The 21,638-nt window shown below is 33.9% G+C and overlaps 2 protein-coding genes and 1 pseudogene across 2 annotated transcripts; all 3 read left to right on the top strand.

Moving 5' to 3' along the window:
• Positions 1-2,193: 2,193 nt before the first annotated feature.
• Positions 2,194-14,200, top strand: LOC129238908 (inosine-uridine preferring nucleoside hydrolase-like). The gene is made up of 6 exons (XM_054874135.1): positions 2,194-2,259; positions 9,227-9,477; positions 9,538-9,708; positions 9,783-9,909; positions 13,067-13,209; positions 13,290-14,200. Exons 2-6 carry the CDS (start codon positions 9,256-9,258, stop codon positions 13,644-13,646), a joined length of 1,020 nt encoding a protein of 339 aa, XP_054730110.1. The 5' UTR covers positions 2,194-2,259; positions 9,227-9,255; the 3' UTR covers positions 13,647-14,200.
• On the top strand, positions 14,042-16,717 carry LOC129238246 (uncharacterized; annotated as a pseudogene).
• Positions 16,718-20,017: 3,300 nt separating this feature from the next.
• LOC129238906 (nucleoside hydrolase-like) lies at positions 20,018-21,535 on the top strand. The gene is made up of 5 exons (XM_054874134.1): positions 20,018-20,376; positions 20,440-20,610; positions 20,681-20,807; positions 20,924-21,066; positions 21,152-21,535. Exons 1-5 carry the CDS (start codon positions 20,155-20,157, stop codon positions 21,509-21,511), a joined length of 1,023 nt encoding a protein of 340 aa, XP_054730109.1. The 5' UTR covers positions 20,018-20,154; the 3' UTR covers positions 21,512-21,535.
• The last annotated feature ends 103 nt before the right edge of the window (positions 21,536-21,638 follow it).

The following is a 21,638-nucleotide window of genomic DNA, read 5'->3' as shown; positions in this document are numbered from 1 at the left end:
GTGGTGAAAAACAGATTTACTAAAAAAAACAGGCGACCAATGTTTTGAGATGCTTCTGCCGCGAACAACTTTTGTTGCATTAAGCTCATCTTGGAACACCCATACTTTTGACTGCTGTCTTGTTTCCGACTCATATGCAAAGATCCAAGATTCGGCACCTGTTACGATGTTATAGACAACCACCGGCGGCTGAATTTCTTCAATCTTCAATTCTTTACACCAATCGACACGAAACACTGTTTTTGTTTTCAATGAAAAATCCGTCCAGTATGGCTGCCTGTATTTACTCCTATTAAAGTACGGTTGACAGGATACATATCTGAAATTTGAAAGGTCTGAAACCAAAAAAAAAAACAAGCTGTTATTAATACAAAAAATATACTTATGATTCTGGCACGAGCTGCGATGATTAAAATCCGAAAAAACATTCAAAATGGCAGAGTTGAAAATCTTGAACCATTTTTTTAAACGTTAAAAAAGGGTTAAATATCAATTAATTATTATGATCCTAGTTCAAGTTATAAAGAGAAGTCGAGAATAAGCTGATAGAATAGTTTTTTCTGAATAATGTGAATCAGGTAATAAAGCGACCTCTTTCTACTTCTACTCGACCTTTTTCACTAAAATAAAATGTGTCCCAACAATTCTACAAATGTTTACTATAAGAATTTGCACTTTTTAGAAACCCGATTTGTTTGAAAATTTCTTTTGGTACTAACCAATTAAACGAAACGACACGCCAGTTTGAAATATTCAATTTTCGGAAAAACGCGTAAAAATAGTCAATTTTTTTTAATGTCTTTGAATCTCTATATAAAACTTTAACACTATAATCTTCATAATACCTATAGACCATGTGTAAAAAATAATTTTTAGAAAGTTGTAAACAGATTTCCCTTCTTAATTTTTACTATTCAAATTATAGCCTGATTAGAGCAAAATAAATTTGAATTTGATAAAGAGGGAACTAACTAACTTATAGAAAAACTGTATATTAGCAAATTAATCCATCTCTATTGTGTGTGCGTTAATATGCCATCATATGTTTAAGCTGAAATGCCGCATTTCCGAAATTCACTAAAAATACATATTTTCACGGTCAAATAAAAAAAACAATGTATCCTTTTAACTTTGAAATAAAACCTACATAGATTGGATCAATCGAGTGACAATACAAGTATAAGGTGGCGCATAATTAATCATACCTGTTTTTCAGTAACTTTTTTTACTAAACAAAAAAAAAGTTTAAGTGATGGAAATCTTTATTTTGATCTTTACGCGCTCCATTGCTTGTCTGTTTGTAAAGGGTGGTTAAATTTCAAGGGCCGTTGTTGATTTTGAATAAAATACAATTTTTTAAAGAAATTATTGTCATTTCGCTTTATTATGATAATATTGGTATAGCTCAATTACGTATGGAATAAAATATTGGTCAAATGGCCGCCGCGGCCTCGGCGGCACACCTCCATCCGATGGTCCAAATTTTCGATGACGCTGAGGCATAATTGAGGTTCCATGCCGTTAATGTGCCGAATTATCTCATCCTTTAGCTCTTGAATTGTTGCTGGCTTATCGACGTACACCTTTTCTTTCAAATAACCCCAAAGCAAGAAGTCGCACGTTGACGTTTAGGTGTAGTTCACATACAACTTCGGCCCTTGAAATTTAACCACCCTTTATAATGCAGCTGTCTAGTCTTGTCTTGCAAAAATCATAAATTTGGCGCAACCTACTACGATATCACGGTAAATATTTATAAGTACACACGAGTACCTATATTTTTATAAAAAAAAATTGCATTTAAATTTAGTAACAGGCCTGATAGCCATAAATTTTGTATGGTATTTGCTTCAATAAAGTGGTTTACCACATAAACATACACTTATCCATATTTACATTCTTATAATTTAATATATGTATGCAGATATGTACGAGTAGAAGTATAATAAAAATTGGGCGAAATCAGTCTGCGTACACGTTTTATACTCGATCATTGCTCTCTTAAGCGAATAAGTCCACATAATTGCACGTGAGTAAGAGAAGTTCTGTAAGTATTAAAAAAATACATTCTCTAAATGTGTTTACATATGTACACACACACATAAATATGTAAATAAATTTACACTTGGCTTTTATACCACTCCTTCTGCGAAGCAAAGAAATGTGTAAATATTATAAACTCTGAATAGATTTGCGGACAGTTTGTGTTTGGCATTTGAGAGAATAGTTTCGCCGGCAAAGTGTGCACTTTTTATTAAAGTGAGTGGTTCAAACATAGTGAAATATAGATTTTAAGAAGAAAAATGTTAGGCTTGTTAAAATTTAAACATAAAATCAAATGGTGGCAATAATTTATTTGTAATTTTTAGACGTTCATACATTCGTGGGAATAGTTTTTTATTTGCATTCAGTGGAATACTATTAGTATTTCACCTCAAGTTGACAGTCGTAGCTACTAAGGCCTTTCGTAATGTATTATAATTATTCATAATTATATCTCTAATAAATAACTTTCACCACCTAATACTGTTTTGTCAACAGCAAAAATGGATTAATGACTAGATCCACACTGGGTCAAAAACAAGCGAAATGCGCCATACGTACTAGATATTATATTACCCCTTGCACGGAATTGCAGCCGGCAGCGTCTAACGGGTTGGCGCTGTACTATTTAAATATTATATATTTAAGGGGTAACACCACTGTAGAAATTTCAAAAAATTGATTTTTTTTTTATAAGCTTAAAAAATTCTTTGAACCTTTTAAAATACAGAACAAAAAGTTTTATGGTATACATTACCGAAGTTTATTTCATAAATATTTTAAGCTTTTAACCAAGCGTTAGTGACTGCTACCTAACGACTTCTCCAAATTTCCAAACTTTAAACGCGTTTTTCTCAAAACACGTTTTCTGAAATTGGCACGCAGCATAACTCAAACAATTTTAAATATTTTTAATCAGGTTTTTCACTACGTCTGTATAATAACCTTTTTAAGAGAAGAGCGTAGGGGATTTTCGATAGATTAATTTAAACGATTGTTATAATTATTTAAGTGTCGTTTTTTTAGTCCAAAATAGAGTTTTTTCCTTCAAATGCTTGCTAATTCCACAAAAATAAATATTTTTTAAATCCCCTACGTGTTTCTCTAGCTATTCTTATCTAGATTAAGAAAAACAATGTTTCTTTGTTCCAAATTAAAATTTGCACCCTCTGTGCTGCGTGCCGCGGAGCTCCTTCAAGAGAAACCACATTACAAAAATGTCTCCAATGCCGTCATTTTGTAAAATTTTTCGATCAAACTTTGTAGTCTTGTATTTTAGTATATAAGTAATAACTTCCCAAATCAGAGTGATTGTTTTCCCTTTCCTTCTATACAAAAAAATTCTTTAAAAAATCGTGTTTATTTTACGCGTGTACAGTGGTGTTACCCCTTAATAGCATGAAATTGCGGGGACGGATTTCTTGCGGTCTGCTATTTCTACGGTATCAAAATAATTAATTCATTTCTATTATACTCGGGGTTGCTTTTCTGATTACTTGATGAAAATTTATTTGTGTACAACCAACAGCAGGAAAATAAGAAGCAAATAATATTTGATTTGCACAAGAAACCCTACAAATTATCAATAATTTAGAAATAAGTTTTTTTTTTGTAAATATGAACTCCAATGAGTTGCTTCGCTTCACAAATATAGCAAACGAAAAGATTTCACTACAAAATTTATTTTATGGTAATCACAAAATATCAGTTGAAAGCCATCCGCGTCGCAATTGCGTTTAACCGATCGAATTTTCAGTTGATCACCACTCGTCAGCCCGTTACCCGCTGTTCCGCTGAAATTCTGTTTCGGGCCTCATACACAAAGCTATAAGCGCACCAATTCTTATTGAGGAACACGTTTGTATGTAGCTAAACCACAAAAATTGTATAGTATTGAAGATGCAACTAGTCTGCGCTGCGGGAAATCCACACGCTAGTAATCGTCAGTAGTGTTGAAAATTGAGAAAATTTATTGCAGTTATTGTCTCGAGGGATGAATAAACATCTTCCTCAATAACCTTGAGCACCTTCTCTTAGAAAACTGACTAAATTTTGCAAACTGAAGAAATATGACCAATTTTCAAACACTTACTACGCACCGACTTATTCTTATAGTGAAAACATTGAGTTCGCTGATGAGACTTTTTGCATTCTGGACTCTGGACCTGAGTTACGAAATAATTTTGAATTCTTAGATTTATTACCAAAATCTCGTTTTTATGTCGATTAACAACAATTTTTTTATTGATTATAAAGACGTCTGTACAGTTAATTCGTAGACTGAGGAGATACTGAAAACTTCGTCGAGAGTTATGTTAACCTTTTCAAGTGCTGCTGACCGAACCTTGTCGTGTGAGATATGTAAGACTTCCATATCACGTATCTTGTAATCCACGTACGATTATTTACGATTATCCTTTTGGCATTCGAACCTGCATTCCCTTGTAACTCTGTTTAGGGACGATAGAATTTGAAACGAGCAGTGCGCACATGCTACATTTCTATATACTGCTCATCTAGCTTAGCGAGAGGCTCAGTAAAACTCTTATTATTAAGATCCAGGAGCGCGAGACTCCCATCTTCGTCGCCAATTTTTTAAAGCCTTCGGGCACCGAGCCTGGCAAGATCCCTATGTATTTACATGAATTTGTATGGGAATATGTTGCAAATGCGCCGCATTTATAATTCATTTTTAAGTATCGCAGGGATATATTTTTAATTTCTAATCTTTTTCATTGGTTTTGACAAAAATAATCGCTGAAAATATTTTGGTTTGCGAAAAAATGGATTTTTTGTTTTGTTCTTTATTTTGACTCATTTCGAAGAAGGTTGAAGAAAAAAGTTAATTACAATGAAATTTATGGTATACAATTTATTTATGATATGAAATGATATTTATTAATGCATTTGGGGGAAGGCCAGCAAAACATGGATAATAGATCTTTGAGTGATGTTGACATTATGGATTCTTGCATACAATGCAAAGAAACGAGTTTTTCGACGAAGATAGAATAACAAATAATAAATAATTTGCTTGTCCATAAATTGGTCAATATTAGACGATGAAGTTCTAGTAACTGCCAGCATTCATTTGTTGCAAGAGATCTAGCGCGATAGTTTCGAACGGCAACTTTTCCAACAGTTGGAAAATTTCAATTTGATTTTAGAAAGGGTCAGTTCGACTTGAGAAAATATCATATAGGCTTTAGAATAGGTAATTGTTCTTTAGAATTATCAAATTCACTTTAGAAAATGCCAAACAAAATCAGATATATTTTATAAATTATCTGTCCTGTACCATAACATAACAGTTTCGCTCAACATTATTTAAACAGTTTGTCCACACCAGGTATGCCAAAAAGCTACTTTATTGCGTCTGTGGCCTTGTTCTCCTATGCTTATCTCCATACAAATAATATCAGGAAAAATAAAGGCGCATGTAAAGTCAAACCTAGAGGTTTCAAAAAATTGTTGAACAAAGATTGCAGCATTTAGAGGGCCTTCACGTTGATACACTTACACTTGACATACACTCACTGAAAATTTCGGATTACGACATACGCAAACGTACTGCATATCGCTGGTTTGGGGACTACTACATCCGTGAATGTATAATTCAAGTCTTTTACGAAAAATCCATTCACAAAATTGAATTCGAGTGGGTGCAAAAGTTAACATATTATATATACAATATATATGTATGTATATTAATAAATATTGTAAATGAATGAAAATTTTAAATATACAAGGTGAAGTCCAAAATAAACAAGACTGACGTCATAAAATAGTTTTTGATGGCGTCATCTTTTCAATGAGTTATAGCGTTGGAAGATACATCCCTAGCTGACTTCCAGTGAAAGCTTGGTGACATTCGGTTCAGTGGAAGCGAAGTTAGTGCATCTTAAGCGTCAGTATGTTTGTGTCATCGGTACAAAAATTAGTTTCGAACAAAGAGCTGATATCAAATTTTGCTTTAAGATCGATAAAACATTTGCCGAAACATTTAAATTGATGAAAAAAGTTTATGGCGATGATTGTCTATCTCGTGTCATGAGTCGTTTACACTTTTCAGAGATGGTTGTGAGGACTTAAATGACTATGAACATACGGGCCGTTCAAATTCAGTAATCACCTAAAACTCTATCGAAATTGTTCGTAAATTTATCAAAAATTAACCGAAATCATCGTTGAAATTCATGGAATCGGAGTTGAATATCTCCACGTCTGTGCACGTTTCATTCCACACACGTTAACTGAGCACCAAAAATTGATCAGAATTCAACATTCGAAAGACCTCATTAAAGAGGCGAGATGACGTGGTGTTTCTAACATTAACCTGAAACTAAGCGTCAAAGTGCCGAATGGAAGCCCCAGATGAGCCATCACCCAAAAAATCGCGTTTGGAGAAGTCAAAAATCAAGTCGACGCTCATTTGTTTTTACGATTCCAACGCAATTGTCGTCAAGGAGTTCGTGCCAACGGGCCAAACCGTCTATCCAATTTTCTATCTTGGCGTTTTGAAGCGTTTGTTGCATCGCATTCGTCGAATTCGCCCTGAATACCGCGGAGAAGGAAATTGGCGCTTATTGCATGATAATGCACCATCTCATCGATCCACTCTTGTGACTCATTTTTTGACTATAAATCGCATTTTTTCCATGACTTCTACCTACTCGGATAATTGGATTTGGCCATGAAAGGAAAACGTTTTGCATCCGTAGAGCCCATCCAAACGGTTTGTACCGACATCCTGAAGAACATTCCGGTCAATGACCTGAAACACTCTTTCGAAAAGCTTTTAGATCGCGCAAAACAGTGTATTGAGGCCAAGGGGGACTATCTTGAATAAATAAACTCGAAGTTGTCAGAACAAAGCTTCTGTCGTTTCTATTTTAACTCAGTCTTGTTTATTTTGGACTTCACCTTGTATTTTGCTGTTGTAGGACTAATTATAATAAATTTTACTCGAAGCAAATGGTGTTGCAGAATGGTCGATATTATTTCTCAGACTGCTCTAGGGCACATTCCAATTACTTCCTACTGAGTAGCTGATAGTAGTACCGGAAGCATCGCTGGAACACTTCCATATTTGAAATTTAACGTTTTAACGTGGGCCTAAAATTATTTGGACAATTCCAAATTTATTGTGAATCAAAACGTCCAAATGTAGTGTAACGTAAAACCATTACGAATTACGTTCTACCTTTTTCTGTTTTTTCACAAAAATTGTTTTATTTAAAAGCCACAAAAAAAAATATATCCCAAAGTCTCTTATAAAAGGCTTAACTTAAATAAGGTCACTTTCGGTCGGGCGACTTTAAAAATCGAAAAAATTTGTAAACAACGCAAAATTAATACTTCGTTGCTCCACCTTTTTGCTTTTCAACAGCTTGTAGCCGGCTTGGCATCGATTCCACTAACTTTTTGCAAACATCAGAGCTTATTTTATTCCATTCTTTCTGCAGAGCAATTTTCAAGAGTTGAATTGATGTACTTTGCCTTTCCTGCATCCGGCGCCTAATTCGTCTCACAAATGCTCAATGGCATTGACGTCGGAACTTTGTGCAGGGGTTTTTATTACCTTTGGACAGTTATATAACAACCAGCTCTTGACGTCATATGCGGAATGTTTGGGATCGTTGTCCTGGTAGAATTGAAAATTACTTTCGATGCCTAGTTTTCTCACGCTTTCTTTCAAATTTTGTTTCAAAATTGTTAAATAAACATGTTTATTCATTATTCCATCAATGAAATGCAATTTTCCAACTGACGCCGCCATGCATCCCCAAACCATTACAGATCCACCACCGTGTTTAACCGTTTTTCTTAAATTCTTTCCTTCCAGCTCTTTGTTTGATTTGCGCCACACTTTACCCCTTCATTCACATCCAAATAAATTAAATTTACTTTCGTCAGTAAATAATACCTAAAGAATGAAAATTATAACCATGAAATTGTTATTTTTTCCCCACTTACAGTGCTCCAAAAATCGAAATCCTTAGCCATATATTGGCGAGCGAAAACAAGCCGGTCATTTTGATTTTTCTTGCTTATTAGGGGCTTCTTCCGCGCAACTCGGCCATGAAAATCATTTTTTCGAAGAAGTCTTCTTATTGTTTAGGGATTTACCTCCACCCCAGAAGCTTCTTTAACCATCGCAAATAATTTTGAAGCAGAAATGAAGGGATTTTTCTTCACTTTCCTTAGCACCATGCTCTCATCCAGCAATAATATCGTGCACTGTTGACTTACTTTTTTTATCAATTTCGATATTTCTCGCTCAGATTTTCCGTCTAAGTGCAGTTGAATTGCTATTTTGCGTTCCTCCAGTGTAGACTGTTTAACATTACGCAGCATTTTGCAAAATACTTATTTAAACTCACCTAATGATTGGCAAGGCAACAATGTACAATATCTTTTAATACAAATATAGAAAATTTAGAAATAACGGTATGCATATTTGCAAAACATGGTTTGCCCGACTTTAAATGTGAGACAGAGAAGTGGCCTTTTTCAGTTTTTTATACATTAACAACTTGGAATATATTTTTTTCGTTGTTTTTAAATAAAACAATTTTTGTGAAAACACAGAAAAAGGTAGAACGTGTTTTCTTTCATCAAAACATAGATATTATGACTAGAAGTTTTCGTATGCATCTGCCCGACTTTGAATGTGAGTGACTGTATGTGTGCATGCATGTATATACTTCATCGTTCTTATGTTTAAAAGGATACATATTCATAAACATATTTTTAATTCAATTTTACCCATGAAGTGGAAGCAAATAGTAATTTTCCTAGTACTGAAATTCAACTACGTTTAACTGATAAGATTATTAAGTATATAACCTCGTTTACTAAACCAAGTTACTTTTTGGGAGAAATACAATAAAACAATGGTAGAGTTTTACTGGAGGTAAAAAAGAACGCTCACACACACACGTTAAGTGTATTGTTAGCAAGAGATTTGTTTTTAAATTTATTTTCGCACTCAATGCGTTAAATGTAAACAAAATTAGAAACACACATTTTTCGACTGTTGTTACCTATTTTATTATACATTTATATTGCTTATAACTTAACTACATTCTAGCACTTTATGATCTTAGACATTGTTTGCTTCTTTAGGGGATACAAAATATTAGTTGGCGATCTTTTGCATTTCAGTAATTAAACAACGCAGTTTTGTAGTCAGCAAACACTTTTTAAACTATGGGAAGATATGTGGTATATGACTGTGATGTGGGTATCGATGACGCCTGGGGTCTGATGATGCTCATCAAAGCTGAGGAAGCATACAAAAGGCGTCCCGATCTAGCGAATTCCCCTAAAAAGTTTGAAATAATTGGCATCACATGCGTGCAAGGAAACACTGATGTCGATCATGCGGTAATAAATACACTCAGAGTGTTGGACGCAATTAATAGAAATGATGTAAGTATTTGAGATTAGTGAAGGGTACTTAAAATTAATTTTAAAACATATTATTTCCAGTTGCCAGTCTATAAGGGTTGCAGTAGTCCGATTCTACAAAGACATTGGGAAAATCCCGAAATTTTTCATGGAAAAGATGGCTTTGGCGATGTCCAGCATGAAAAGCAAGTCAATTTAGATTTAGTAAGACCGGAGCATGCGGTAAATGCGATGTATGATTTTGTTTGCAAGGTAAGATTCCGTTCATATGAAGCATTTGGAAGTATGTATCTGATATCTGATAACCTTGAGGGTATGTGTTTCAGCATCCGAAAATGGTCGACTTTATATTAGTGGGACCACTGACAAATTTTGCGATGTGCATCAATATGTATGGCTCGAAATTCGTAGATAATATTGGAAACATTTTCATTATGGGCGGCAATTACCAGGGTAAGCACTCAAACATTTTTTCTTTTGACAGTAGACTAGAGAATTTTTCTGTTACATGACAAACATCAAAATATAATTTTTTTATGTTTTTGTACTAAGGTAAGGTGTTGCTCCAGAGACATCGAGTAGGCGATAATATCTAACTAAAAATACTCGATACCCAAAATATCGATACAAATTTAAAAACAAATTACGTTATTAATGAGTTTTTATTTATTGTTATTATTAATTGATCAACTATTAACTTTCAATATAGAATTTATTCTCAATCATAATATGACTCCTAAACAGCTCGGATTTCCGAGCACTGAGTAAAGCTTTTTCCTCTATTTCTGATTAATTTAAATTAATTTTGAATAAAAATAATGAAAATAAATTTACCAATTAATATATGATTAAAAACGAACAATAATCAAAAAATCCATTTGTGGAACAACATCAAGACGCACACCACAAATAGGAGGAGGAGCTCGGCCAAACACCCAAAAAGGGGGTACGCGCGAATTATATATATATATATATATATATATATAAACAAAAAATCAAACAAATGTCTTCTTTTTAGAAACCAAAAATAAATAAATAAATATTTAAAAATATGACATTATGCAAAAGTTATGCACTACATACATATATACATTGGGAGGTACAATAAATATGTCATGTTTTAGATAAGTGAAACTAAAAACTGAAAATTATTAGGCAACTTGGATTCGCCACTTCTCTGCTCGCTATCTATGGGCTCTGCTTACTTGACGAAAAATTTGCATGTAAAAGCATTATCGAGCAAAATTTGCGGCCAAGTTTGGTTATACCTCATAAAATTGGTATAACAACAAATGTATCTCTGTGTGAACACGGTCTTGCCAATACTCATTGAGGGCTTCCAAACTAATACTCACGAAGTGCTACCAACATATATTTATTTATACCAGTTGCTTAATCTGTCCGGGTTAGGGGTAGTCAGGTCAGGTCCAAAAAAAAGATGATTTTCAATATGTTTTTTTTGCTAGTCAATTGCTTTATTTTACAAAAATAAAAACATATGGCGGCCTCAGGAAATATTTTTCAGATTTAAAAAAAAAAACGCAATTAATTGCCCTTGGTTAATTGTTGAATAAAAGTATTTGTTGGATTCACTTCAAATTTTTACGCAATATTTTTAAGATATTATACTTTAAAAAATGCAAAAAATGCAATTTTTTGAAAATTCTGACTACTCCTAACCCCATAATTTATAGATTCCGACAATATTTTTTTGATATAGGTATTATGAAAAATATGTATTTTCCTAAATATTTCGATCAGTAAAAATTTTTTTTTAATTTTATGTAAACTCAGCTCACAGTTCTTATTTTATATGAAATTCTGAGATATTATGACAAAAACCATATCTGAAATTCAAAACTATGTATCATATTTTGAAATATGTCTTACACATATCTTCACCTTTAATTTGAGCTATAAAACTTGAAAATCCGCTAAATAGTTTTATTTTATTAGCAAAACTGTAAAAGTGTATTTATTTGTATGTAAAATAAAAAAATATTATTATTAGGCGTTTTCGATTTACCACTTCTCTGCTCGTTATGTTTGATGAAAAATTTACTTGTGAAAGCAACAACAAATTTAACAAACAAGAGTATGCTTAGCGAGTATGGTTATACCTCATGAAACTGGGGCAGCTCACTTTGTTCAATGCTGCCAACTCTCTTTTCCGATATTAAGCAAGTTTAACTACTACTACTCATTAAGTGCTACCAAACAAATGCTAATTTTGGCTCTTTTCCAATGGAAACGACTTCTAACGTTTATATTCTAACTTAATTTTAATTTAATGTATGAAATATAATTCGAAAGAAAAAAAATATTTTCATAATGTTTCGCTTCACATTTTATTTGTTCAATGGCACTACACTGCGTTAAATAATTAAAGCACAGGGAATATTCGACATTTTTTTATATAGAAGAAAACACCCAACACCGTCAGCAAAAAAATCAAACACCAAAAATCATCGCGATTTTTAAGCTACTTGAAATTGGCTTTTTCTTAGAATAAAATTCAATGGGTTTTACTACAGGTAATTTAAAAATTCGAGTTAGAAAGTGTAAAATTTATATCGAAATTTGTTGAATGTTTTTAAATTTGTACAAAATTTGAAATTTGCATTTATGGTTTTTGCAGTAGAAAGAAATATAGTTTCATACAAAAATTATTAAAAATAAATTGAATGCAAAAAAAATTGTAAAAACTTGCCAATATGTCCTTGGACTATATGTATCGGGTGTTTTTTTAGCTGGATGAGAACTATCGATATTGATAACTATGATTTCACAGCTTAGAATAGCAAACTGTGTTGACATTTCTGTGCAGTAAAGTTTGACAAGTCACCATTAATCGTTTAACGCTAGAACAACACTTCCAAATTATAGAAATGTACTTTGAAAAAATAAATCTGTTCGCGAAGTTCATAGAGCGCAGTGCTAAAGAAGACGCCGAAATGTCGATTCGTCATCGTTTTTAATTTATTGGCCTTTGTTCTTTGACTACGAAAAAAATATTACGTATGGATCTTGGCTTAAAATAGAGCTCGTGCAAGAATTGAAGCCGAGGGACCATCATTTGGGTCGTTTTTTTGCTGATTGGGCTCATTTAGATTTATTACTCAGATTTATTGGAAAAAGTAGTCAAAAATTGGATCATGTAACTCAAAGCCACGGCGAACATATGCCGGATATCATATTCAAAAAATAAATACCTTGAAAATACGAGTATCTACAAGATTATAATAAAAGAAAATTCATTCCAACAATATTTCTGTTTTGTATTATCATTTTAACTTCACAAGCTCTTAAAAAACACCCTTTATGTAGAAGTAGTATATGTACATACCTCGAAGTAGTTACTTGTATACCAGAGCTTTACTTTTCTGCTCAAAATTTAATACGTTCCGATTTTTTTTGTTAGAAATTTTACACCAGTGGATGTACGTTTGCAAGCATTTTTCGTGAAATTACTCTGAAATACATAAAAACAAAAAAACTTTATTGAAGTCTGATTTTATATCTATTTGACATAATTTTTACATAGTTAGACCTTTCTTTTTTTTATTAATACATGTTTTTTTTTTATTTTTTTATGCCTGTATTCCCACAGGCCAAGGCAACGTCACCAAGAGTGCCGAGTTTAATTTTATGATGGATCCAGAAGCGGCACACATTGTTTTGAACAGCATAAATACCCCTTTGACGCTACTCCCGTGGGAAACCTGTATCGGTGAACTTTTTGGCATTTCACTTGTACGTACACGTTTATGTACTTGATGGTATTCATAAAGTGGTTATACTAATGTACTTCAATATGTTTTTTTCCTCCAAAGGATTGGCGCTTAAATGTTCTTGGATCTATACAAAGTCCTTTCATCGAGCTGCTGAATCTTGTGGAACGTTCGGTTTTTATACCAAAAGGTATTGAAGGTTGGCTAGCTTCTGATGCGGTGCTTGTTGCAGCCTACCTATTCCCTCACTTGACAGTAAAAGTGAGTCGACTGTATCACGCAGCCGTCGAACTGACTGGCACCCACACCCGTGGTCAAATGGTTATCGATCACTTGAAACAGGAAAAGGACAATGCGCATATAATTATGGAAGTCAATAGCGAGCAATACAAACGAATTATTGCGTGGACTGCGGGTTTAGAAGGTGTGGATATGGAATGTGAGCTGGGAAAAGATTAATGCTATCAATTTGAAATTATGTTCAATATAAAACCAAAATTGAAGTTCCTAACTGTTCCCTATTGTTTGTGTTATATATAAATGATTTTCAAAGTGTGTTAAAATATTGTGATATTCATGTATACGCAGATGATGTCCAATTATATATCAGCTGCCCTTTTGTATCCATCAATACTTGCATTAATAACCGCAACACTGACTCAGATAACGTTAGCAAAGAGGCCTGTGACAAAGGGTTACTTTTAAATCCGAGTAAATTTCAGTGTATCAGCAGACTTTCAAGCTTGAAGGCTATTATGAAGCGAAATTGAACAACACTACTAGAAATCTAGGAGGAATTTTCAATAGAACTCTATGGTGGAATAACCACATTTACAGTGCAATAGGCAAGGTCTATGGGATGCTCCGTTCATTATCAGCTATTCAGCACTTTACCCAATGAAAATAGGAGTAGTAAACTTAATGTCCTCTACAATGCTGCTTCCCAAGGTAATTTACTCTAGTGAGCCCAAATATCTTGTCGCACGAATTTATTTTACTAGATCGGTCTGATCACTTAAGGGGTAACACCACTGTACACGCGTAAAATAAACACGATTTTTAAAGAATTTTTTTGTATAGAAGGAAAGGGAAAACAATCACTCTGATTTGGGAAGTTATTACTTATATACTAAAATACAAAACTACAAAGTTTGATCGAAAAATTTTACAAAATGGCGGCATTGGAGACATTTTTGTAATGTGGTTTCTCTTGAAGGAGCTTCGCGGCACGCAGCACAGAGGGTGCAAATTTTAATCCGGAACAAAGAAACATTTTTTTTCTTAATCTAGATAAGAATAGCTAGAGAAACACGTAGGGGATTTAAAAAATATTTATTTTTGTGGAATTGGCAAGCATTTGAAGGAAAAAACTCTATTTTGGACTAAAAAAACGGCACTTAAATAATTATAACAATCGTTAAAATTAATCTATCGAAAATCCCCTACGCTCTTCTCTTAAAAAGGTTATTATACAGACGTAGTGAAAAACCTGATTAAAAATATTTAAAATTGTTTGAGTTATGCTGCGTGCCAATTTCAGAAAACGTGTTTTGAGAAAAAAGCGTTTAAAGTTTGGAAATTTGGAGAAGTCGTTAGGTAGCAGTCACTAACGCTTGGTTAAAAGCTTAAAATATTTATGAAATAAACTTCGATAACGTATAAAACTTTTTGTTCTGTATTTTAAAAGGTCCAAAGAATTTTTTAAGCTTATAAAAAAAAAATCAATTTTTTGAAATTTCTACAGTGGTGTTACCCCTTAACCTCGTTAGTATGAAAAACAATTGGCTGGTATCTGAATGTCAGTTCTTCGTTTTCGCTGTTCGCCTTTGGAGCGCTCAGCCACAACGATCCAAACCATCCGAAGTACATGGCACTTTAAAAATAAGCTCCTAAGTTGCTGATATTCACGTACACATATAAATATTGTATGTTCTTCTAATATTTCCTTGTTCTTCTTCTCCTACATCCACTTTTTTACAGCCTTACATTTGCCTTTCTCAAATATTTTTCCCTAAAACACCTCTATTTTTAATGTTATTTTTAAGCTTTTAGAAATAAGCTCACATATCGTAGAAAATATATGGTTTTGAGTTTGATTAATAAATAAAGTAAAAAAATAACTGTAATTTTGAAATAAAATTCTTTTTAAACTGACAATTCACGAAAAAAACTCACACAAACTCCAATTTTAACGGGATTTTCTTTGATAGGTAGAGATCTTTTCGAAACGTATTGTTGTTTTTTTGCATTGCCTTAGCCGAATGGGTTGGGGCGTGTATACCATTCGGAATTCACAGAGAGAACGCAGGTTCGAATCTCGGTGAAACACCAAAATTAAGAAAAACATTTTTCTAATAGCGGTCCCCCCTCGAGAGGCAATGGCAAATCTCCGAGTGTCTGCCATGCAAAAGCTCCTCATAAAAATATCTGCCGTTCGGAATCGGCTTGAAACTGTAGGTAGTTCATTTGTGGAACAACATCAACACGCATACCACAAATAGGAGGAGGAGCTCGGCCAAACAGATAAAAAGGGCGTACGCGCCAATCATATATATATATTTAGGTTTAGATATTTATTAGTATAGAAAATAAGAAACTCTTTATTTTGGTGTGCTCTGTGGATTCCGAAACCACTTGCTCTCGTTAACACTTATACGCCTAGTGGTACCGTCAGGAACCAACCACATCCTTAGAGAATAGTCTTGTTGTTTTATGAGTATTACATGATTTTGTTACGCGATTACTATTTTAAAATGATTCTTAGTTGTTGTTGTTTGAGGGGCTGTGTTTCCTTAAAAGCATTCCATCTAGCGCCGTTTTAATACACAATCTTCTGTTGTTTTGCCAGTTGAGTTTATAGAAATAACGCGAAAGGGCAACCGGATTTTTAAATCGAACATTTGGCAATTACGGGTAGTTAATTAAACCAGTAAAGCATTTCAACACAAACAAGCACATATCAAGAAAATTTAAATCAAATGCAATCAACGATAGTACCACTTTCATCAGACGAACTCAAGTATTTTTCTCAACGATACTGAAAAGCTGGAAGAAAAAGTGAGCGAAATTTTAGAAAACCTTAAATCTCAAAAGTACAAGCTATTGGTCGGAAATCGCTCAAAGGCCGAGTGTAATATTGAATAAGAAACAAAAATCATAGAATTGCGTGACAAAGTTAACAAAATGATCAAGGAGACCAGTGCTGTCAGCCGTGCAGAATAAATCAGCAGAAGTGTAAGAAAATTCTGGCAATGCCAGTCAAAAGCAACATTGGTATTAATACGAATAGCTGCCGCAGAAAGTGAGGAACCAACTGATGCCGCAATAAAGCAATTCGCAGGCAATGATAAGGCAGTAGAAGCATTCCTGGATGAATTTCTAGCAACGCGCAAAACAATGCACCTACTCAAGCTCAAAGCAAAAAAATTCATGAGCTTATGGGTAGGCAAACATTGGCTGGCTATTTTAATTTATTACCAAACAGAGAATTCTATCCAACTTTAGGTGATGCTGATGTGTCATATCCATAGGGACCCATGAAGCAAATATCCGCGCTACACCCATATTAGCTACAAAGCAGCAGTTATTATATAAGGCCTATGAATAATAGAGCCGAAGAACATTGATGGATTTTTAAACAATGGACAGGTCAAATATGATAGATACCTAAGCTTGAAGTTTGATCAACGTTGTTCGGGAATGGTTTGCTAAAAGCCCTTGATAAGCCCGAACAATTGCAAAGATAGTGAACTGGAGTTTCCTGCTCCCCTACTTCTCTACAATTGCGAGATATAACATTGTATTTATGGTAACCTCGCCGTGCGCTCTCTAGCATTCTTGGTAGGACCATAAATTAGAAAGTTTGGCCATCCGAAGCAAAATTGTGAGAGTAACTGCGGCTGCAACGTCGCGTCACATAGGAGATTCGACAGAATTCTTCTAACTCTTTTCAAACTTATTCTTGCGCTTGTTCAGACGGCAGAATAGGAGCATGAGCATTAGCTGCGTTGATTTTTTCTTATACCACCAACTGAGTTTATAGTTTTCTCGTAAACAAACCGCCATACCGCCATCACATCCCCTGTTACGTCAGAAAATTAGCTGATTCCTTCAAAATCTGCGTTCAAAAAATTCAACGTTCTAAATTCTCTCCATCGTGGGCTATGGCATACCATATACGAGTATAGCCGTTATCCATGTTGCTGTTTTATGCTTACACCTCGCCAAATTTTAAATGTTGTGATTTGAATTCAATTCGATTTCTGAAATAAAGATCTTGAATGTATTATTTTCAAGATCAACTTGCAGGAATTTGGTCAAACATTTTGAGAAACGTGGTTCAGTGCCCGGCCCTGATCAAAATAAGAAGGTTCTCAGAATAATATTAGCACTGAAGACAGCGTAGAAGATGTCTGGCAGAGAGCAATTGATTCATCTGCCTCAACTCATCGTCAGTCCAGCCCATTTACAGGACAAGAAAGAGAATGCACTTATACGAAATTCAAGTTCAAATTACATGCATATAATTCTGTCGCCGTAGTCGAATGGATTGTTATTTTAAAATAAAACATATAAATATTTAGATTCTTCCAAGTTTCACTATTTTATTTTCAAATACGGCGCTATACAATTATATGTGAAAAATTACATTATTTAAATAGGCATTATTATCGCCAAACAGTCAGTTCATGAATGCCCAATTGTTGAAAACGTCGATATATCGATGTTATAGATTGTTTAGCAACACTTTGCACAACACTTCGAAATACCCTCCCTTTTTATGGATGTAATAACAAAATAAATTATACCCGAAAAGCAATAATTGTTCGCGCTCTTAATAAATTCAACCGGATCTCATCTTTTATCGAGCATGATTTTTTTTTGCCTATGTAATGTTGTTTTCAATAACCTTCTGAAATCTTAAATATCATCTTATTTAATTTGTGTGAGTAGTCTGTAAGAATTTACTGTTCATAGATCTTATATTTAACTAAATGAATAAATAAATACTTTCTACAAAGTGCTAGATTTTCTAGCTTTGGTTCGCCAGCCTATTTTCTATCCTCGACGAAAGCAATTTCTTGAAATTTTCACCAACCTTTGAATTATCGATTCAAACGGATGATTATTTCCACCGAAAAAATCAACCTACTCAACAAATGCCAAAAATGGCATACAAATCTAGGCGTCCCTTTTGAAGGATGCTGTATATATAAAAAGAAATAAATAAGTTGCATTATAATAATATTCTTCTGGTTCAAATTGTTTTTCAATAATAGGAAAATCTCCCATAGTGTTTGACCTTGACTTTGTTGCGTTAAAATCTCCTTTGATTATCAGCGCTGAAGGTGTAACTAAGAGCAATATTTGTGTGTAAATATAGCATTTTTGATGTCATGTAAATGCTGATAAGAAGACCGTGCAAAGTAGCTATGTATGTACAATATATTATAAACATATAAGGTGTTCCATTAAGAGCAGCCATTTGGAACCTAATACATTTTTTTAGCGAGTCGAAAACTGGCACTCTTGGATAATTCTTCAACCAAAAAATTATATTTAACGCGTAAGATTAGATTAAATAGTTTCCCGAAGAAAAGTGCCACTTGGACGAAAAAACCGAGTGTTGTTATTTCATTGCCGAGAAAAAGAATAGGGCAGGGAAGGGAAAGAATAGGGCAGGGAGGAAAGGAAGGTTGTGTGTATCATGACCGAGCAATGACTGAATTACGGTTGTGCTAATCGTTTATTGCTGCAGGACTTTGCCAAGTTGTAATCGGAAATTTTGTCAAAGGATCTAATTTCCCACGGCATGCCGCACTGGTATTTCTAAATTCCAGAATAGAACCAACAATAAAATCAAAAAGAATTACTAAACTCCGACTTACAGTTTTTTTTTATAGATATGTCAAAAGTATAATTTTTTTGTAGTATTGAACTGACTAAGAAAAAACTTCAAAGCCCAAGGTGTTTTTTTTCCTTTTGCTTGAGCCGACTTCCAATTTTTTATTTTTCATTTAGGGTACGATATTTTTATATATTTTAGCCGGAAGAACAAAGGCTGTGAAGCATTTGATTATCTATTTATAATTAATTTTACGAAAAAAAAAATCATATTCCTTCATATTCTTGGATCTGCAAGTTGAGCTACATTTACCTACGGTCAGAAACTAGTATCAACGTGTTTCTTAATAGCGTCTCTTTCAGTTTTAATCAATTGCAGGTGCCACCAGGCGCCACTGATTATTTTTTGGCAATGATAATAACTAAACGCTTTCTAGTGTGTGCATACTGATAACGAAACACTTTTAATTTTGTTTTGACATTTTGAGGGTAATTCAGAATTATGAACTTACATGTATCCTGTGCGTAAATATTTGCTGGCTTATATTAATAAAAAAAAAAAATTTAAATTTATAATTAAATTTTAAAAAACATAAATTTTTTTAAAAAATAGTTTTTAAACATGTTCTTTTCATACACAAATATATACAACTTCGTTAGTAGTAAAAATGTAAATATTTTTTGGGATGTATACTTTTTTCCGCAGCTCTGTACAAAAATCCCCAGTGTGCGGCATCCATTTATTAGGTATTGTGTTCTATAAAAGTACATAACCCCCATGTGCAAACTTGTCTGAAATTTTTAACAAAAAGAACAAACCAACTACAAAACTTTTCAAATGGACACTGCTTTTTCTCTTTTTTCGCATAATTTCACAATAGGCAGTCCTAATGCGACACTCCATACTTCAGATCTGATTTACTAGCTAATGAAAGAGTTGCGAACAGCTGGAAAATTAGCGATTATTAATCAACTAATTGCAAGCTAGAAAGGACGTTTCAGCAGCTTTCGATATTTGCATTCAAAGTTTTACTTAATCACTTTTTTGTATTTACTGAGCTGTAAAAAATAAAGAAAATAAATAATTTTCTTAATTTACAAATAACTAATTTAAAAAAGCAATATGGGAAAATATGTGGTATACGATTGCGATGTTGGCACTGACGATGCTTGGGGCCTGATGATGCTCATCAAAGCTGAGGAAGCATATAAAAGACGTGTCGATCTAGCGAACTCCCCTTCAAAGTTTGAAATCATTGGCATCACATGCGTGCAAGGAAACACTGAGGTGGATTATGCAGTGATAAATACACTCAGAGTGCTAGATGCAGCTAATCGAAATGATGTATGTAAAGAAAGTTTTTTTTTTTGCGCTACAATTTATTTCATCCAAGTTTTTTTTACATAGATACCAGTTTATAAAGGTTGCAGTAACCTTGTCAAACCACGAGCCTGGGAGAATCCTAAGTATTTTGCTGGAAAAGATGGATTTGGTGATGTGAAACATGAAAAACCAGTTGATCTGAGTTTAGTGCAACCGATGCATGCGGTAAATGCAATGTACGATTTTGTTTGCAAGGTGTGATTATATTTTATACAAAAAATATATTTAAATGCGAAATTGATGTCATAAAATATTTTTATTTCAGCATCCGAAAGGAGTTGACTTCTTATTAGTGGGACCACTCACAAATTTTGCCATGTGCATTAGTATGTATGGCTCAAAATTTTTGGACAACGTTGGACAAATTTTCATTATGGGCGGCAATTATCGAGGTTAACGCCACAAATTGCAACTTTCATTGATATTTCTTTTTTACAAAATTTACAATTAGCTATGTATTTAAGTACTTAAGCACTTAAGCGATATATGTTTACTTTTATACGCACAGGCAAAGGGAATACTACCAAAAGTGCCGAGTTCAATTTTATGATGGATCCAGAAGCTGCGCACATTGTTTTAGCCAACGTAAAAACGCCCTTAACTATTCTGCCATGGGAAGCGTGCGACGATGGAGCTGCTCGTGTTACTCTTGTATGCACTCGCGCCCTTCAACATACAAAATAGTCTATTAAATAAATTTTCTTTTTTTTTCTTTTTTTTATTCCTTTTTCCCCAGGATTGGCGTTTAAACGTTCTTGGCTCTGTGCAAACTCCTTTTATCGACCTACTGAATCGCGTGGAGCGCGCTCTGCTCATACCGAAAGGTACCAAACGTTGGTTGGTTTGTGATGCATTGGCCGTTGCTGCCTACCTCTTTCCCCATTTGGTGGTGAAGGAGACGCAGCTACATCACGCAACCATTGAGCTGGCCGGTATTCACACACGTGGCCAAATGGTAATAGATCACTTGCATCAGGAGCAGAAAAATGCGAATATTATTACAGTTGTAAACATCGATAACTATCAGAAAATTATTGCATGGACCGGTGGAGTGAGAGGAGTGCACATGGAATGTGAATTGGGGAAATCGCAATAAACCAAATTTGGTATACTGTTATAATTTGAGTTTTACTTTAATTTGAATATAAATGTGAAGAGAAAGTAGGTGAAAGTTTTTACACACATTAGCACACGGATTGAATTTAGTGGTTTTCCACGTAAAT

The sequence above is a fragment of the Anastrepha obliqua genome, chromosome 2, assembly GCF_027943255.1.
Source record: "Anastrepha obliqua isolate idAnaObli1 chromosome 2, idAnaObli1_1.0, whole genome shotgun sequence".
In the NCBI taxonomy this organism is placed as follows: domain Eukaryota; kingdom Metazoa; phylum Arthropoda; class Insecta; order Diptera; family Tephritidae; genus Anastrepha; species Anastrepha obliqua.
The sequence above is the reverse complement of the archived record's forward strand: the minus strand, read 5'-3'. Positions and strand labels throughout refer to the sequence as shown.

Coding starts and splice junctions, on each gene's coding strand:
- LOC129238906 (XM_054874134.1), top strand. CDS start 20,155: ATGGGAAAATATGTGGTATACGATTGCGATGTTGGCACTGACGATGCT. Junction 20,611..20,680: donor TGTACGATTTTGTTTGCAAG/GTGTGATTATAT, acceptor TTTTTATTTCAG/CATCCGAAAGGAGTTGACTT. Junction 21,067..21,151: donor GAGCTGCTCGTGTTACTCTT/GTATGCACTCGC, acceptor CTTTTTCCCCAG/GATTGGCGTTTAAACGTTCT.
- LOC129238908 (XM_054874135.1), top strand. CDS start 9,256: ATGGGAAGATATGTGGTATATGACTGTGATGTGGGTATCGATGACGCC. Junction 9,709..9,782: donor TGTATGATTTTGTTTGCAAG/GTAAGATTCCGT, acceptor TATGTGTTTCAG/CATCCGAAAATGGTCGACTT. Junction 13,210..13,289: donor AACTTTTTGGCATTTCACTT/GTACGTACACGT, acceptor TTTCCTCCAAAG/GATTGGCGCTTAAATGTTCT.